Source organism: Zonotrichia albicollis, chromosome 5, assembly GCF_047830755.1.
Source record: "Zonotrichia albicollis isolate bZonAlb1 chromosome 5, bZonAlb1.hap1, whole genome shotgun sequence".
NCBI classification, from domain to species: domain Eukaryota; kingdom Metazoa; phylum Chordata; class Aves; order Passeriformes; family Passerellidae; genus Zonotrichia; species Zonotrichia albicollis.
Genome location: NC_133823.1, coordinates 71,162,788 through 71,179,594, shown reverse-complemented (window position 1 = coordinate 71,179,594; position 16,807 = coordinate 71,162,788). Strand labels below are relative to the sequence as shown.

Sequence of the window (16,807 nt, the reverse complement as noted above, 5' to 3'; positions counted from 1 at the left end):
TGGCTGAGTGGAACTGGAGTCAGCTGGGTGCTGTGAGGAGAAGGAAAAGGCAGTGCTTAGAGGAGCTGTCTGTGAGAAACATCATGAAAGTATAAAACTCTAGCAATGTGGAACCCTTGCTGTATATGATAACATCTAATGATAATTTTGAGCTAAATTTTTTTTGTGTGACTTATCTGTATGGACCTTATTAAAGCCTTGAGGCACCCTGTGGACAAAATTTGGAAGAGCTTCCCAAGACTCTATCTCTTTGGCACAGCAGGCCAGGGAAGAGTGCTGGAGTGCACTAGCAGGGAAGGAGGTGGAAGGGGGGCCTTCAATGTGAAACCCAGGAATACTTAAACAATATTTTCCTTCCTGTGCTTAGTATGATGGGAATGCAGCAGACAACAGTGAGGATAAACCTTGTCCACCAGTGAGGATAAATGCTGGCTTTGATTCTGGCTCATCTGCTGGGTGGGGGATGCCTGGAGCTGCTCTGAGCACAGCTGTGTGCAGCAGGGCGCTGGAGGCAGCTGGGGTCTGGGTTCCCCTGTGCTGTGTGGCACTGCTCAAGGATAATCCTGCCAGTGCCTTTCTGTGCCCAGGTTAGGAGTTCCTGCCAGGCCCCCAGGGGCATCTGTGCCCTTGTGTTTGCTGATCCAGCTGAAAGTTGGCTCTGCAGGGAAAACCATGGGGAATGCTGGAGCAGATGTGAGCCAGGGGTGGCTCACGGAGAGGAGCCATGAGCCCTCTGCTCAGCTGGGCTGAGTTTCACTTTGGCCCAAGCAAATCCACGGATGGGTCTCACTGTCAGACCAGGGAGAGCAGCACCATGGCTTAGGGGTTCTGTGTTTCTCACCCACAGGATTTATTTTAGAGGTACCAGGGGGTACAACAGCCAGGATCCAGGTGCCCAAGGATGGGCATCCCTCAGGAGACACGGCGTGGTGCAGCTTCTGGAAACCTCGGGGGCATTGAGGGACCGTGGAGTTCAGCACCGGTGTTGACAGTGTGCAAGGAACTCATGGAAGAAGGCACATGAACACGCACACACAGAGTGACTGTTTTGGTTTTCCCTAGTATGCTACTGAAGGCTGGAGGATGCACGCCTGAGTGATTTTAAAGAATTCTGTATGTTTTATCATGTCTGGGCGATTTTGAAGAAATGTGTGTACTTATCCTATTTGGCTACACGTGGCAGTCAAGTCACGAGCACATGTGTTCAAAAAACCCTGAAAATTCACTTTTTATCTGGTTTCGGGGGCCAGCTTTCTTCACCTGCTTCGGAGGGCACAATTAACGGGCGGCAAAACGGACAGCCCGTTACCGGGCGGCTCGGCCAACAAACGCCTCCGGTGCCTCGCAGTTAGGCGCTGCGTGGACACGGGCGAGCGGCAGGTGCCGCGGGCGCGCAGGCGCTCGCTCCGTCAGCCGCTGCCGGGCGGGCACAACCCCTTTTCCCGACATAACGGGTACCCAACCGCGCCGGGGGCAGGATCCATCGGCGACACTCCAATTCGGGAGCCGTGTGCCCGCCAGCCCCGCAAGGTACCGGCCCCGGCCACGCCCGCGGCCCCCGCGCACATCTGGCGGCTCCAGCTGTGCCCGCGCCTGCGCGCGCCGCGGATGGGCGGGCGCGGCTCCCCGCACACACACACGGGGCGGCACCGCCCCTCGCCATTGGCGGAGCGGCGCCTCGGTCCCGCCCCCGCGGGGGGCGGACGGCTTCGCCATTGGCCGCGCCGGCCGGCGGCGCCTCTCGGTTGGCTGCGGCGGCGCCGTGGGCGGGGCCGCGCCTTCACCGTGAGGTGCGGGAGGGCCCCGGCTGCCGCCGCCGCCGCCGGTTCCGGGTCCGCGGGGGAGAAGCCGCGGAGGGCGATGGCGTAAGTGCGGGGGGGAGCCGGGACCGGGCTGCGCTCCGCTCCCCACCGGGATCGGCCCGGCTCGCAGGGCTCGGCCCCGCCGCTCGCCCTGGGCCTGCCGGGAACACGCAGCCGCCCCCGCGCCGGGAGGAGCCGCGGTTCGGCGCGGGGCTCCGCCGGGCCGGGACGGGAGGAGGCCCGGTGCCTGTCCTTCCGCCCCGCAGGGCCGTGTGGTGACCCCGGGGGCCGGTCCCGCCGTGGTGCCCGCCGCCCCGCGGGGGAGCGATGCCAGGAGAAGCCCCTCCGGTGTCGGGAATTCGGTGTTTCCCCTTTGGCGGGCGGTAACGCCGTGCAGAACGGCTGTAAGGCCGGGGGCGGGAGCTCACAGCCTCCGGTTGTGTCTGGCCTGCGAGGGAAGTTTCCCTGGGCTGGTCCCTGGGCGGTGGAAGGCGATGTCTGCCGGTGCCTCTGGTCCTGAGAGGGTTTAGCACACGCACGGAGATTTAACACGACGTGCACCTGCTTTTTGGTGTGTCTGAAGCTGTAGTGGTGATGATACGTAACGATGTTATGATAAGGTGCTTGCACTTTGCGTTATCAATAAAAAACCCGATACAGTTACCAATGTAACGTGTGCATAACAGATATAATACATAATATAACACTGATACCGGGGAGGTGTGTTTTAGAGGTAGTCATGTAGCAAATATCCCAATCACAAGCTCTGTCTGCTCTGGTTTCCCATCCTAAGATCCATCTCCACAGCAGCCTTCACTCAACTTTGTGAAAACTTCGCAAGTTGACAGTTTGCTGCGATGTGTAACTTTCTCAGGTTTAATATACAAAAGGCCACAGTTGTTGCCATGTGAGTTCTTCTGTTGTGTCACTTAATCCAGTAATTCTGCTTTTTTGGCTTGTTCTTTTTATTGCAGCCGTGCAGGGTTTCCCTCCCCTGCTTTTTATGTGCCGTGAGCAGCTAAACAGTGGGGCCAGAAATTTTGAAACTGAGAAGAAAAACTGGAGGGGGAGGAGGGAGTATTCCTCTTGTTTGTTAAAGTGTGTTAATAGGTTACTCAAACAGCCATTGATAAAACCAGTATTGATTGTCCACTTAGGCAGTTGGCTCTGAATGGACGATCGGGGATGTTTGTTTAGGGTCATGGCCTGAATTTGCACATTCTGGCAGTGATCATGAGTAGCTTTTACTCCTCGTGGATCGTCTGGCTCGTTGTCTGGAGGTATGGACGCATTTAAGGGGATCTTATCCTTGTTTGTGGCGTGCTGAAGTCACTCACCCTTTTGGGAATGCTGTTAGGGAGCTTTGGCATGTGAAATGTGCATCAGCTGCTGTTTGGCCATTGCTCTTTTGCACCATTTCATCCTGGGGGAAATAGGCAAGAGGTTAGTTAGTGCTTTTGGTTAGCAGCGAGCAGAGTTCTCACATGTTCCTGTGACGTGTAGCAGCTTCTCCTATCGCTGCTTATCTCCTCACATAACTTATTCTAGCACTTGTTGCTGCACCCAAATCTTTGTGGGGACTCCAGGCTGGGGTGAAGATACAGGCAGTTCCCTTAAGGATGATGCTGTGTGTAGCTACAAGACTGACTCTTGGTGTGATTTGTGGCAAAGACTTCCTCTTTCTCCAAATTGTGGTGATGTATCAAAAGAGAAATGTAGAGGAAGTATGCTTCTGGAAGAATTCATAGGTGTGGAGTAGATGGCTTGGTTTCATAGAGTATTTCAAAGGTACAGTGCTGTCCTCAAGTTGAAAAAGGGAGAAAAAAGTTATTGCCTTGTTAAAACCAACAACAAAGGCCCCAAAGGCAATATTTTTATTTTTCCCTCTAAGTTGAGGAGTGTGCATGAGGGAAATTCTTATTTATTTCTACTGCTGTAAGCCTGTAGGTTCTTCTGTTTGTGGGTTTTGGGGTTCCTTTTTTTTTTCCTCTGCAGCTTGGCAATGTAAGCAGGAAAAGAGCCAGCTCCCCTGAAGAAGTCTGGGAGGCAAAGTTAAGAAGTATATTTTTAATTTTAAACAGTTAAATGAAAAATCATCCCAATTGAAGCAGGCATTCCTAGGCTAGCAGTGGCAGTACTGTGTGTTGGTTGCCATAGCAGGAGTTTGTCTTTGATCTCTTTCCTGGGAAAACTCGTGTCATTTACTATTAAAAATAGATAAATAAAAGCTACCACTTGCGCTGTGAAACTCAACTTCATTGGGCAGGCTTTTGTGAGAATGATTTTTATCTTGTATCTTACCGTTCCTTTGAGTATGCTTTATTTTGATTTAATGAATTTTGAAGTAGACCTGTTATTTGCTGAGCTACTGTAGTGCAAATTGTGTTTGGCTGAGGCTGTCCACACACCGGCTCGACCAGGTGTGGCTCTGCTTTCAGCGCAGCTGCTTCTGCTGGGGCTGTAGCAGGATTTCATTAGCATAATTAAAGCTCTAGTTTATTTTGTTTACAGTTTACCGCTAGTGGGACTTCAGGCACGGGCAGGCAGGGAGGGAAATAGACCTGATTGTTTGCTGTTTGCTTAAAAAAGCTCAGAGCTCATTTCAATTGGGTACCCGGTATGAGAGCAATGCAATTTGCCCTGTGGCAGAATTGCTCTGTGGGTGCTGTCACTTCACTTAGTTTTTTGTCTGTTTTGTGCGGTTTTTTGGTTTTTTTTTGAGAAGAACTTTCCTTCTCTTCCTTCCTCTTTCCTTTGCTTGCTGACTGAAGAGCAGCCGAGTTTCCTAAGCTGTGCTGGGATGGGTTTGAAGTGTTTGACCTAGCTGGAGAGTTTTGGGATGGGTGCCAAGGTTGGCAGCTTTTTGTTTTGTGAGAAGTGTTTAATGTGCCTCTGGGTGCTGACAGTGTGAGAATATCCTGAGAGGAGAACTGTGTCTGTGTTTGTGAGCCTCCTTTGTTATATCATTTACTTATCTGAACCTCTCATTTCACAGCAGTCGTGCTGGAGACCCTTTGAAAGGCAGTGATGGAGTGGGTAGTGCCAAAAATACCTTTTCTTTCCTTTAAAGAGCTGCCTTAGGTATGGCTTCTTGTTTGAGATGAGGCATCCAGACATGTCATCTACATGCATTTATTGACACCAGGGGGATTTAATGTGGCACTTTGGGTGTAATTGGAACTCCACTGATTAGTAATTGCTGTGGAAGTTGGGAGTATCCTTGGAATGGCAGCTAACCTCTAATAACACCAATTAACATGTATTTGATAAGCACTTGATTTTGTGTAGATCTGAAGGATATGTCTGGCAAATTTAAACTCCTGGTTTATTCCCCCTGAGAATTCCAGCAGCAAGAAGAGAATTGCCATGTCCTTTATTTCCCTACCCACTTCATGACCATATAAAAGTATTTCTTCTCAATATAAAATGCCGGTTTTTCCCCCACCTTTGGACACCCCTTTTATTCAGCTGTCTCTCTCTGACATGCCAAGAAAATGACTTTACAAAGGACGTGGTAAAGAGACATTTCTTGTTCTTTCTCCTCAACTTGCCCAGCTCAAGACCTGCATCACCCTAATGTTCCCAGGCACTGAGTAAAACATTTGTTGCCTTTGTGCTCAGCTGTAGGTGCAGGACAGACCTTTTCCAGGTGGGAAAGCTGTCCCTGCCAAGTGGCTGCACTCTGGTCACTGAATTTCTGGTTTCTCTCCTGCCAGCCCTTGCATATATGCATGCCTCCTGTAAATATTTCATGGCTTAGCTCAAGCAGAGGTTTGTTCTTGGTGTTGAGTTAATTTGCCAGGCTGAGGTTAATACGAGTTTACTCATCTGATGTGATTGGGATGAGTTTATAAAGATTAGGAGCAGCTGCTTTTGAGTATTTGGCATTTTAGGGATGGAATATTTGCGGTGAAAATTGGTTTGGACTTGTAACACAGGGAGCAGGCTGAAAATGAGGTGCATCCCCTCAGGATTATAACTTCCCTTGCCTCTTTTTAGTGCTGTGGAGAATGGATTATGTGTGACACAAGTAATTAAAATTCACTTTTTAAAGTCTGTAAAGTATATATTTTTGCTGTAAAGACAGCCTGGCTGACCATGAGGTGCAGCTTCACAGGAAAATCAAGCCCTCATATCTTTAAGGCAGTCCAGTGCCTGCCTTGAGCCTGCTGAGTGCTCCAAACGTGCATAACCTGAAAAGCAGTCCTCTGGTATTTCAGTTTGGGCATCATAAATGAGGGATTTGGCCTTTATCTCTCCTTGCTTCAGATACTCATTTGGGGAGAGACAACGACATGATGCCCCAAAGGACTGCTGTGAAGATAAAATATGAGTATCAGTGTTCTGTCGCCTCAGCGCCACAGAATATTTCTTTTCTTCTGTCCTCTTCCCAGGAGAGAGCTAATACATTTTGTAGTTATTAACGTGGTGTGTGGTAAATGAGAGGCACAAGTGACATAATGAATAGTGAAAATGTGTTTAAACAATAAGGCAAATAAATCCAAACACTTATCATGGGCTTAGACTGTATTTCATCACAGAACAGCACAGACCTTGAGAAAAGATGCTAAATAAACGCAGAGAAACAAATATGAACTTCTGGGTTTCTGTTCCTCTTTGTTACATTTCCTTTTGTGTATTTGCATGGTTGGCAAGAGTCAGCTTCACACCCTGGGGTCTTGTCATTCCAAGGGTAGTTCCTTGTGGGGTTTTGCTTCAGAGAATTCAGTAGGCAGCATGACAGACCATTCCAGCCTATGGATCACTGTTCCTGGGGAGAGCAGCAGTTTGCTGTGATGGCAGAGCTGGGTTTGCACGCAGGAGTAAATGTGAATTTGCAGCAGGGTGTGGGCAGTGAGAGGCTGCAGGACTCGCAGCTGTGGTTACAGTGTATGGCCCAGGGTTTAAAGCAATGGTTACAGTGTATAGGGGCTGGGAGGAGTGCTGGTAAGATGGCATTTCTTCCTCGAAGTTATCCTGAGAGGAAAATTGTGTCTGTTCTAAGTCACCATAAGTTATCCTGATGGTGCAATCCTGCCCCTTCATCCCCTGGACCTTATAAATGCACAGGGACATTATGAGCACCGTGCACTCCTTAAGTCTGTGCTTTTTACTATAGTAATTAATGATCCTAAGTGGATTAAACACCTGATTGCTCTGAGAGGTGTGTTGAGAGCTCACATCCAGTGTAGGTGTTGCTACTGTCTGGCTTAGGGTGCTTACACTTTTATTGCCAGCATCCTCCCTCCAGGAACTTGATCAAGGGCAGAGACTGCCCTAATGAAAGAAAAAACCCAAATCAGTGGGCTAGGGTGTTAAAGGATCCTCTTTGAAGCTCCAATATGTTGTATTGACACATGCTGAGTGATGGGGGGCTAGGGTTTTAAAGGATCCTCTTTGAAGCTCAAATATGTTGTATTGACACATGCTGAGTGATGGGGGATTCCTGAATTTATTTGCACGCAGGTAGGAAATGCATCCCAGAAAAAAATTGAAAGTATGTCCATCCAGTACACTGTCTTTTTTTAAGTAGCTAAGTATCAAGATTCAATAGTTGCAGTCTCCAGGTTGTCTTGCCACTGTTCTGTTTAATGATTTTTAGTCATGTTTCAGTATAATGTCATTTTGGGTGATAATTTCTTGCTTCCTTGATGAGATTAAATATTGGTGGTTGAGGCAATAGATATTCAGTCCTTACCTACTGATAACATTTCCGTGGTGATCTGGGTCACAACAGAGTGACACTGTTGTCCTTAGGTGAGAAAGGGAGAGGTCAAGTCCTTGCATCCTTTTATGCTGCAAGTGTTGATTTGGCTTTTTCTCTTTACCCTGTGATTCAGGGGTTAAAGGCTCTGGAGGCTCCTGCAGAGGCATCATCTGCTCCATCCACACGCTGACATGTGGCTTTTTTATCAGGGTACTGTGCCTGTCTTAAAGCAAATCACAGTGCCATTATGTGATTTCATTTGCTGCTCTGAGGCCCCTTCTGAAACAATGGCTCCTTTCTTAGTCTGTGTGCATTTGTGTGGTGTTTATTCCTCTTATTCCTCCTCCTTGTAGGGCAGTAAGTTTGGTAGCTTTTTTATCATCCCTGCTGGAAACTGGTGTTGGTTCATTGTGTTTCTTTGTTGTTTCTTTTTTTTTATTGTTTGCTGCTTTCATGCTATTTCCTCCCCATTCTGTGTCTTCTTGCAGAAGGGGTAATGAACAAATTATTAACCCTTATTCTTGGGACTGTACTGCTATTGTTGTTCTAAACACAGGCTGTTGGTTCAGGTACAGCAGGAGAAACAAGTGCATTAAAGGCAGCTTCCCCCCCAACTTCCTCCAGTTAAAATAATAAGAGTAGTTTGAGTATTAAAGGATAAAAACAGATGAATTGCTACATTTGCTGCTAACATTTGCAAATACTAATTATTCAAAGCTGTTTGGCTGAAAAATTAAGGACTCATCAATATTAGTTTTATGTCCTACAGCCCTTGATGGAGAAACCCACAGAGACTTCATAACAAAAGGGAATAAGGTCTGCTCATATTTTTTGAAGGTGAATACTGTCAGGAGGACAGGCTGCCAGGAGCTGGAAGGTGTTAGAAAATAAAAAATAAAAAAAGAAGCAGAATCAATGCTTCTTTTTCTATAAGAAGATGTGACATATAATATCCAAAGGAGAAGACTGCAAATGAAACCAATGCCACAAAAATACTGCTGTGTAATTACAGGTGTTGCTGAGCTGAGCAACTCCCTGCTAATCACATTTAATTAATATAAACCCAGTTGCAAGGTGATTTTTGGGTGATTTGAAGAAATGTGTAAGATCCAAAGGACTGGTTTTCTGTTCTCTATGACAGATCAACCAGACAGTCAGTTTTAACAGAATGATACAAACCCATCCTTAAGGAGAATTATGGACACAGCAGATCAGGAGGTTTTGGGAATTTTCTGTAACTCCTGGAAGTGTCTCCTTTGGCCTTTCTTTCTGCAAGGGCAGGGGTTTAGTCTCATGTTACATTTTTGCATGTTAGTGAGCTTAATACAGCCTCATTTTTACTTGTATGTTCAGTTGCCTTTTGACTTAGTGCTGTGCCACAGCAGTTTTAGACATTTATTTGCTTTTGTATGCTGTACAGGGCACCCAGGGTACTAAATTTGGTATATTTTGGTGTTTTGTTGATATGTAGTTTGTTTGGGGCAGTCTTGTGCCAGGAAACTGTTCCAGCAGAGATGAGTGGAAGTGTTTCTGGAGCTCTGGAGTAGAAGAGGAGGTGCCTGAGAATCATGAAGTTGTTATTGAAGGAATAAAACAAGTACATATGTATTTGTGTGAAACACACTGCTGGGGATGACTTAAGATGGTACATATTCCATTTATTCCAAACTGTACTGTGCTTGTTATTAATTTAGGTTTTGCAATGTTTTTCTTGTTCTTTCAGTTCTATAGGTGCTGGTGCAAAAACAGTGTAGCAATGGATCAAAGAAAAAATGACAGTTTTGTCCCAAGTATCACACAGCTGGAAGATTTCCTGACAGAACATGACTCCAACGTGGTGTGGCTGTTAGTAGGTAAGGTTAATTCTTCTGTCTTGGTTACATTTATTCTGTGGCACCATAACAAAGGATTAGCATGACAGTCAGCTACAATAACTTCCAATCTGTGCCTGCCTGCCATTTCATCGGGTGTAATTTGGAAAGTGATTTAAGGACTATTGTGTTTAATGACACAGCTTCCTGACTAAGTTGTGGGCCACAGTGAGCCTTTAAGCCAAGCTGTCATTCAGTCAGCTATGAGCTAGGTTTGTAAACATGCCTGATTTAGGTATGCTGATTTAGTTTTTCTTTAGCACTAGTGCTATTGCTTATATTGGTGTAGGCATTTTTATTCATCTATGAACAAGTGGCTCAAGGACAGCCAAGTAAATATGAAGTTGTACTCAGGTGCATGTAAGAATACTGAAAGTGTGCAATGAATTCAGACTTTTCCAAAGGTAGGTAATTAGATAATGCCTGCTTGCCAGCCTTGACTCTTGGACTTGGAGTGAGGGGCAGCACAGGATCAACAATTGCATTTTTTCACTTTCACTTCTGACAAGTTCAAGTCTATTGGCTATTGATATACTGGAGTTATTTTTCCATAGGCCATATGAAATAGAAAGGACATAGGTAAATTATTTGAGGGTGCTTACTGTTTATGTTCAACTTCTAGAATGTTGGAATGGAAAGTTTGTATTCAACACAGAGTTCTCAGTGAAGTCAGGATGGAAATAGGGGAAGTCACTGGTAGTAGCTCATGGTAAAATGTGGAACAGATGCAAATAGATGTGAAAATTTTGTCTTCAAAAGCTTTGCCTTGCTTCCTGTTATGAGGCTGGGATAGAAACACATTGGAATGATGTTTATTAAGGCAATTTCAACCAGCCTTCCCTCCTTTGCTTTTATCTGCTGACCTCTGGCATCCTGCTATAAGGGAGCATAAAAAGATATCAGTGTTTGCCTCTCCTGAGTGCTGAAACAGCTAACTACTGCTCTCAGTAAAAGGTGATGAATTCCAGAAATGAACATGCTCCTCAAAGAGCCACTGCTCACTTCTGGAATCATTTCTAAAAATCACATGCAGTAAAACTTCTGCAATGCAATTTCCAGAACTTGGTTTTAGTGCAGAAGCTTTAAAAATCAAGAATATAATAATGAAATTAATGAAGTTTATGGGATTTGGTGAAGGGAAAGGCAGTTTGTGGCAGAGGTGAGTCTAGTGCTGAAGGCAATGGGTCAGAACTGGAAAGAGCACTGGTTTCCCAATTTTTCTCGGTATGTTTCACCTTGAGAGGGCACCTTCTCGACTGCAGCCATCCAGCAGTGCCAAGTTGAACTTGAATCCCAAATGAAACTCTGTGGACCCTCAGAGTGTGAGTCCTCCCACCTTTCTCCCTCCCCAGGGAGCACCAGCAGGGAGGAGCTCACTCACCTGAGCCTGGGGAGGTGAGCACTTGTCCGGTTTTCGGCCGTTTGAAGGGCCTGGAAAGGCCCGGGGTGGCCTTGGGACAGCCCACGTATCAAAGAACGAGAAGAGGCTTCAGTTCTTCTTTCGGTTTTTATGTTTATTAATTGTTTATCTAAAAGATTTTCTTTCAGCCCGACAGAGCTCTGCTCAGCAGTCAGCCATGAGCACACTGTCTCGCCCTCTGGACAGTCACCTATCTTTATACCCATTGTTACGTGTACAATATTTATCATTTTTCCCCAATACCATTTATTCTTATTGCCCGGTGCACTTTCAGTAATGACCAATCCAAAAGTGCCACCATCACCACAGAAGATGGAGGAGAAGAAGAAGAAGAAGGAGGACAGGACACACCCCAATTCCTCCATCTTACCTCTCTAAACCCCCCTGTACATAAATCCTAAACCCTGTGTCTCACCCTCTAATTAACCAATCCCTTCACCATTCACCCCGGTGAAACCCTCCTATCCTCATACAGGTGTTGTCTCCTGTGTAGGACCAAAGTCCAGCCACCAGACACTTCTGGAACATTCCAGGACTCCCGAGCCCCCCAAGGGTGCTCTCGGTGACTCGGCACCTCAGGACTGAGATGCTGAGATCCCACAAGCACTGTCCTTGCAGTGTGCCTGCCCTCAGTGCCAGCTGCAGTTTCTTCCCTGGGATGTAGATTCCACCCTCCCAGCTCTTTCCTGTGGGATCACCCACCCAGACTTGGTTTGCTTCAGTTTTGGTCACACTGGATCCATTTAGAAAAAAAATAAAGCGAGAGTGGAAGAACAGATAGATAGGTTTTGTAAATATTTTTTTTTTCAGTAATTATCTGAGATCTCTTCAAAGTTAAGGTTCCTGTGTGTTTCTGCACTTTAGATTCTTCACAAAAAAAAAAGAATCCATTTTTAGCATAAATAAAAAAATTCTATTACAAAGTTCAGGAGTTTTCCCCACTCTGCTTTGGGTGAAACAGAATGGTAATTATCAGTAAGGTGAATTAGAACTAGTCCATTCCTTGGCAGTGCCATTCCTTTTGGGTTTGTCCTTCTGGAAGCTTAGAGAACCCTTGTAATTAGAAATAGGTTACTAGCTCTTAATCAACTCAAGTAAAAATGACTTTGGGGACTAGCAGACCTAATTTTTTTTTAAAAAAAACTTGTTTCTCATTGAATTGCTATTTCCTTTTTTTTCCCTATCAAATTCCATGCTTGAACTGTTGAGGTATTTCTGCTAACCCAAGGGCTGGTGCATTTCTCTCAGGAGGCAGTGTTGTAGGAAATGGTTTTGTATATGATAATGTTTCCTGTGATAATATATCAAAGACTAGAAATTTCACAGTTTGGAGAAGAGTAGGGAAGGTATGTAGCATGACTTTGGTGTTGAGGTTTTTTAGGGTGCTCTGAAATTCATGTCCATGTGGGACAATGCGTGTTACAACTCAATCTATAAAATCTGACTTCTTAGAATGGTGAGTGGTGTATGAAATAATTGATGCCATCTGCAGGTCCTCTGGAAGGACAATTTTTGATAGTTTGGGGAATGGAAGAGCAGTGAAGAATGTATATTTTTCTGGACTTCCCATTTCCCCCTCCATCTCTCTGAAAACATCCATTAAACTGCCCCATCAGTTTCAATTTTTTTGGAGAGCAGGAAGAACACTGCTAAGCCTCCTAGTCCTGATAGGTAAGGTTTTTATCTGGGTCAGTGTACTTTAAAAAGTGCTTTAATTCATTGTAATCTTTCAACAGCAACAATATTGTCCTGTGGATGGATTATCTACCTAACTTACTATAATTCCCGGAACATTGGACTCATTCTGACCTTGGTTCTTAACAGATTATATAAACATGGCTACATCCATATTGGTGAGTTATGATTCGTGTCATGCCACTCTTTGTCTGCTCCAGTTTGCTAAAATCTTGAAGTAAACTCAAGTTTTCCTTCAAGTGTTCCTTCATTAGAGTGATTTGAAAACATTCAGTGGATTTAAAGCAGGGACTCAAGCATGAAATCCCTGTTCCAGCACTGCCCTTGCTTTCTAAATAAGCTGTCAGAACAACTAATCACAGGTAGATCCATACTGGGACTATGATATGTAGAATTGATACTGGCTAGAACATTTTGCATCAAAATCCATTAACTTTTTATTAAAATATTTTAAACTTTTTTCAGTAAAACAGGTCAGTACAAATCACTTGGGCACTCACCCACTTACAGAAATATCTGGTGCTGAGTCACAGAGGGCTGTAGCCCACAGCCTCACTGATCACACTTCTAATTTTCTTTCACTTGCTCCCCTGCCTTCCTCTGTCTGCTCCACAGAATAGCAATGACTTCAGTTCTGCACTTTTTCTACAACTATACCTCATAAATGTGGTGAAAACTTCAAACCAAAAAATCCCACTCACACTTGGCCTGCCACAGACACCCTTGCAATTCAGTTGCTGATATCCTCAAGTACCTAAGAACTGAATTCCACACCACATTCAAATCCAGCTTTTTGGAAGAGTGAAATAGATGAAATATTTACTGCCTGCTGCACTTGATCTGTAGGCTTTTAATAAAAATTTCTCTGTGAAATTGCCATTAAGTAAGGACAGCTGACATGGCTGGCCATATGTGGTGTTCTTTATGAGCCTCATCAGCAAGTGGAACATAATGTTAATTAAATCCCACCATTTACTACTTGGTTTCAGTCGTTTAATGTTTATTTTGATGGTGGGTTTTTTTGTTTTGTTTTTTTTAAATTATGGTGTACTTTCTGTGAGTGAGGTGAAAAGCTTTAGCAAAAATCTGGGCTGTTGCATTACCTGCTGGTCTTTTCATACTTATTAATCCTTCTTGCTGCAAACATAATTTGTTGTAATAATTGGACCAAGCTCCTTACAGCCATTTAAAATTTTGAAAAACAGTCCATCAGGAATCTTTGTTCCTCTGATTATGGTCTTGCACACAATGTCCTGAAACTCCAAATGTTCAAAACAGCTTTTCTAATTCTTTAGAGATTTGCATGGCACCTGGGTGTTTCTGAGTGACTCATGTACCTCAGGGTTGTGTTGTTGGGTGCTGCCAAACCCAGCGTCCCTCAGTTGTGTGCTTTGTTCTGAATCTCTGGCTTGCCTTCAGAAAAGGAACTCAAGATACCCAGTTAACCCATTTCAGGTCATGGAATGCTGTATTCTCTCTGTTCACAAAATCAACAGCTTTAGGGTAATAAGCTTTTATTTTTTTTTTTTTTATGATTAGGTTCCTTTTCATTTTCTGTGCTGTCTGGAAAAGTCATGGTGCGTGAAATCTATTTCATCACAGAGGACATGTCCATCAGGTACAGATTTCCAAAGGAATCCTCCTTCTAAATAAATGTTTATAAATACAGGTCTAAATAGCACAAATGAAAGTGTAGCTTTCCAAATGAGCAGTGTATTTGTGTTAGACTGTCTCTTTTGGTGCCAGTATTTAACACTCTTACAGACTTGGGAGCTCATTTGCTGCCTTAGCCTTACCATTTGGAAGTGAGTGCTGGATAAGATGGTTGTTGTCCTACCCATCTTAGATTTGTCAAATAAACCACTTTGGAGTGTGAAGTTGCTCTCTTAACTTCTGTTTTATTCCAATTTGTTTGGTTTAGAATTCAAGATGGATTTATCATTTTTCGCTGGTGGAAGATGTACAACCCTAAGCAGAAGCAGCATGGTAGGTTTCCCAAAAAGCTTTCAAAGTTTAAATTTACAGGTGACCTACAGAAACACACTTCCTTTGCACAATCATAGGCATGCAATTGCTTTGTTAATATGTACCTGAAGTACTGTGATGCTCAGAAGGTATGGATTTGTTCACTGGTTGCAGAGTAGATGCAATAAATACAGCATTCATTATCGAGGACATGAACCCTTCCTGACACAAACCATTATTCTTAATAGTGGCCTTCATTAGCTGCAGTCCAAACATAATTGTCTCTGTATTGGAGTTGATAACTATGATGAATAGAGATGTCTCATGTTCTGCAAGTGATTTTAGTTTGAGTTTCAGTGAGTGTTTCAGTATAAATGCTTTCAGTATTTTAGCTAAAGTGTTATGGTAGGGGATGTCCTTTAGTATTTGACAAGCCTGTGTCTAGATGACATCTGTGGCTACAGAAGGGAGGAAGTATAAAAAAATTCATTTTTCTTCCTTATCTCTGGCTGAAGATGGATGATTAACACAGATGCAAGAGATTAATTCTATCTGCAGAAAACAGAGAGAAAGCATGATAGCCTAGAGCTGTGTGCTTAATCATTTATAGGATTAGAATCTTGTTGGATGAGACTCAGGTCCTGCTTCTCCTGACTTTTTGGAGCCATCACAGCTCCATTGCTTATTCAAGGAGGTCTGGAAATGTCAGCTATCTACAGCTGAGCACCCTAATTGGGAGGGTCATTGAACTTTACAGGGTTTTTTTCCCCACTTTGCCTTTGGAAGTGGCTTTGCTGGTGTGGAGCCTCTCAGAGTTGTCAGCAGGCTGATGGAGCTGTTGCTGTGTCAGTGCAGAATCACTCAGGTGGATGTGAGACTCCATCTGGGCAGTGACAGGAGCTTGGAAAAGCTGCTCATTGCTATTTACTGAGGCACTGCTGACCCTCTGAGGTAGTAGGGCACAGTTCAAATTCACTTTACAGCAAAAAAGTCATTGAACAAGTGGACCCCAGTCTTAGAGTTCATTAGATTTTGCCAAACCTGTTACTGTCCAATGGGTTTTCATAGGATTGTCTTCATCTGCTAGTTAAAACCTATTTCTCTGGTGGCTCAGAGAATGAACAATGAGTTGAATTGAATGCAGTGGAGATGGTTGCCTGTCCTCTATGGTGGCATTTTTGCTTGGCTTTAATGTTTGCTGCTGGCATTTAAGGCCAGGTGATTAGTGGACAAATAATCCAAGTAACCACAGAAGTGAGAGGTGTCCAGGTCTGACAAAAAAAGGTGACATGACTAAAATGCTCTTGAGGTTTTGTGTATACTTGGGAAATGGAGGTGGTTTAGGAACAAAAGCTGGAGGATTGTGTTGTGGATAGGGCACACCCCAATGACTTGGCTCAGGTGCCACAGCCCATTAGCCATTTTCACATTGTGAAACAATCTGGTAGTTACTTGTACATAGCCTACATAAATGCTGCTTTGAATAATTTAGTATCATAACATTCAGATTTGCTTTGTCTCTTTTTCCTTACCCCTTTTTGCTTCTTTTCCAAAAGTGTTTTAGCAAACCAAATTGATGTGTGGAGGTCAAACCTTATTTTGTTGTTAGGAAAAAGAGATACATGTCTCTTTAAATCCCCTTTAAATAAATGAATTAGTACATATGATTTCATTTAGTAAATCAAGTATAATGCTTGCATCCAGGAATTGAAAAATTACATTTATTTGTTGTCTTGATGCTGCTCAGATCTCCTGGGTGAGCAATTGTGTGTCCCAATCTTTGTCCATGTCATTCTTTGCCTGACTTATTGATGCAAGTTAAGGTTGGCAACAAATGGATTTGCTGGTGCTTTTCTGAAAACAGGAAGGAACTGAAGCTGGCTCATTAACTTTTCTGTCTCCTCTTCAAGAAACCTGTGATGTCAATGGGCTCTGGAAACTTACTTACTATGTATATATATATTTTTATAATTATATGGGAATTTCTGGTACTTGAGGTGTGATGGGGGAAAAGTTGGGACAGTGTTGCAGAGATGTGTGATTTTGAGGGACAGATGAGTTTTTTATCAAATTGGGTGCATTTAATCAAGCAGATGTCTCTAAACCTTGGCTCTTGGGCATCTGCATTCCTTCTTTTGACCCTGACCACAAATATTTGCTCTGAGTTTTAGTTTCTTGTGTTTGGGGAAATGCTGCCTTCAGTTTGTACCCCCTGAGTTACAGCTGGGGGACTGCTGTAATAACCATTGGTTCTTCAGCTGCCTGAAGTCTGTTTGACTTAGCAAGACCAGATGAGGTTTTTAGAGCAGCTCAGGTCTCTTGAGTCAATGTGTAATGGGCACTCTTT

General features: G+C 44.2%; 1 protein-coding gene across 11 annotated transcripts in view; it reads left to right on the top strand.

The window, feature by feature from the left end:
- The first annotated feature begins 1,511 nt into the window (after positions 1 to 1,511).
- BLTP1 (bridge-like lipid transfer protein family member 1) overlaps positions 1,512 to 16,807 on the top strand; it is an 86,766-nt gene continuing 71,470 nt past the window's right edge. For 10 of the 11 annotated variants that reach the window (XM_074542029.1, XM_074542030.1, XM_074542035.1 and 7 more), the window contains exons 1-5: positions 1,710 to 1,865; positions 9,233 to 9,362; positions 12,537 to 12,653; positions 14,035 to 14,113; positions 14,417 to 14,481. In XM_074542029.1, the coding sequence (XP_074398130.1) occupies positions 9,266 to 9,362; positions 12,537 to 12,653; positions 14,035 to 14,113; positions 14,417 to 14,481 (358 nt within the window). In that variant the 5' untranslated portion in view covers positions 1,710 to 1,865; positions 9,233 to 9,265. Of the gene's footprint in view, positions 1,531 to 1,709; positions 1,866 to 9,232; positions 9,363 to 12,536; positions 12,654 to 14,034; positions 14,114 to 14,416; positions 14,482 to 16,807 lie in introns of those variants that run through there. The other variant, XM_074542027.1, reaches the window with a different exon arrangement.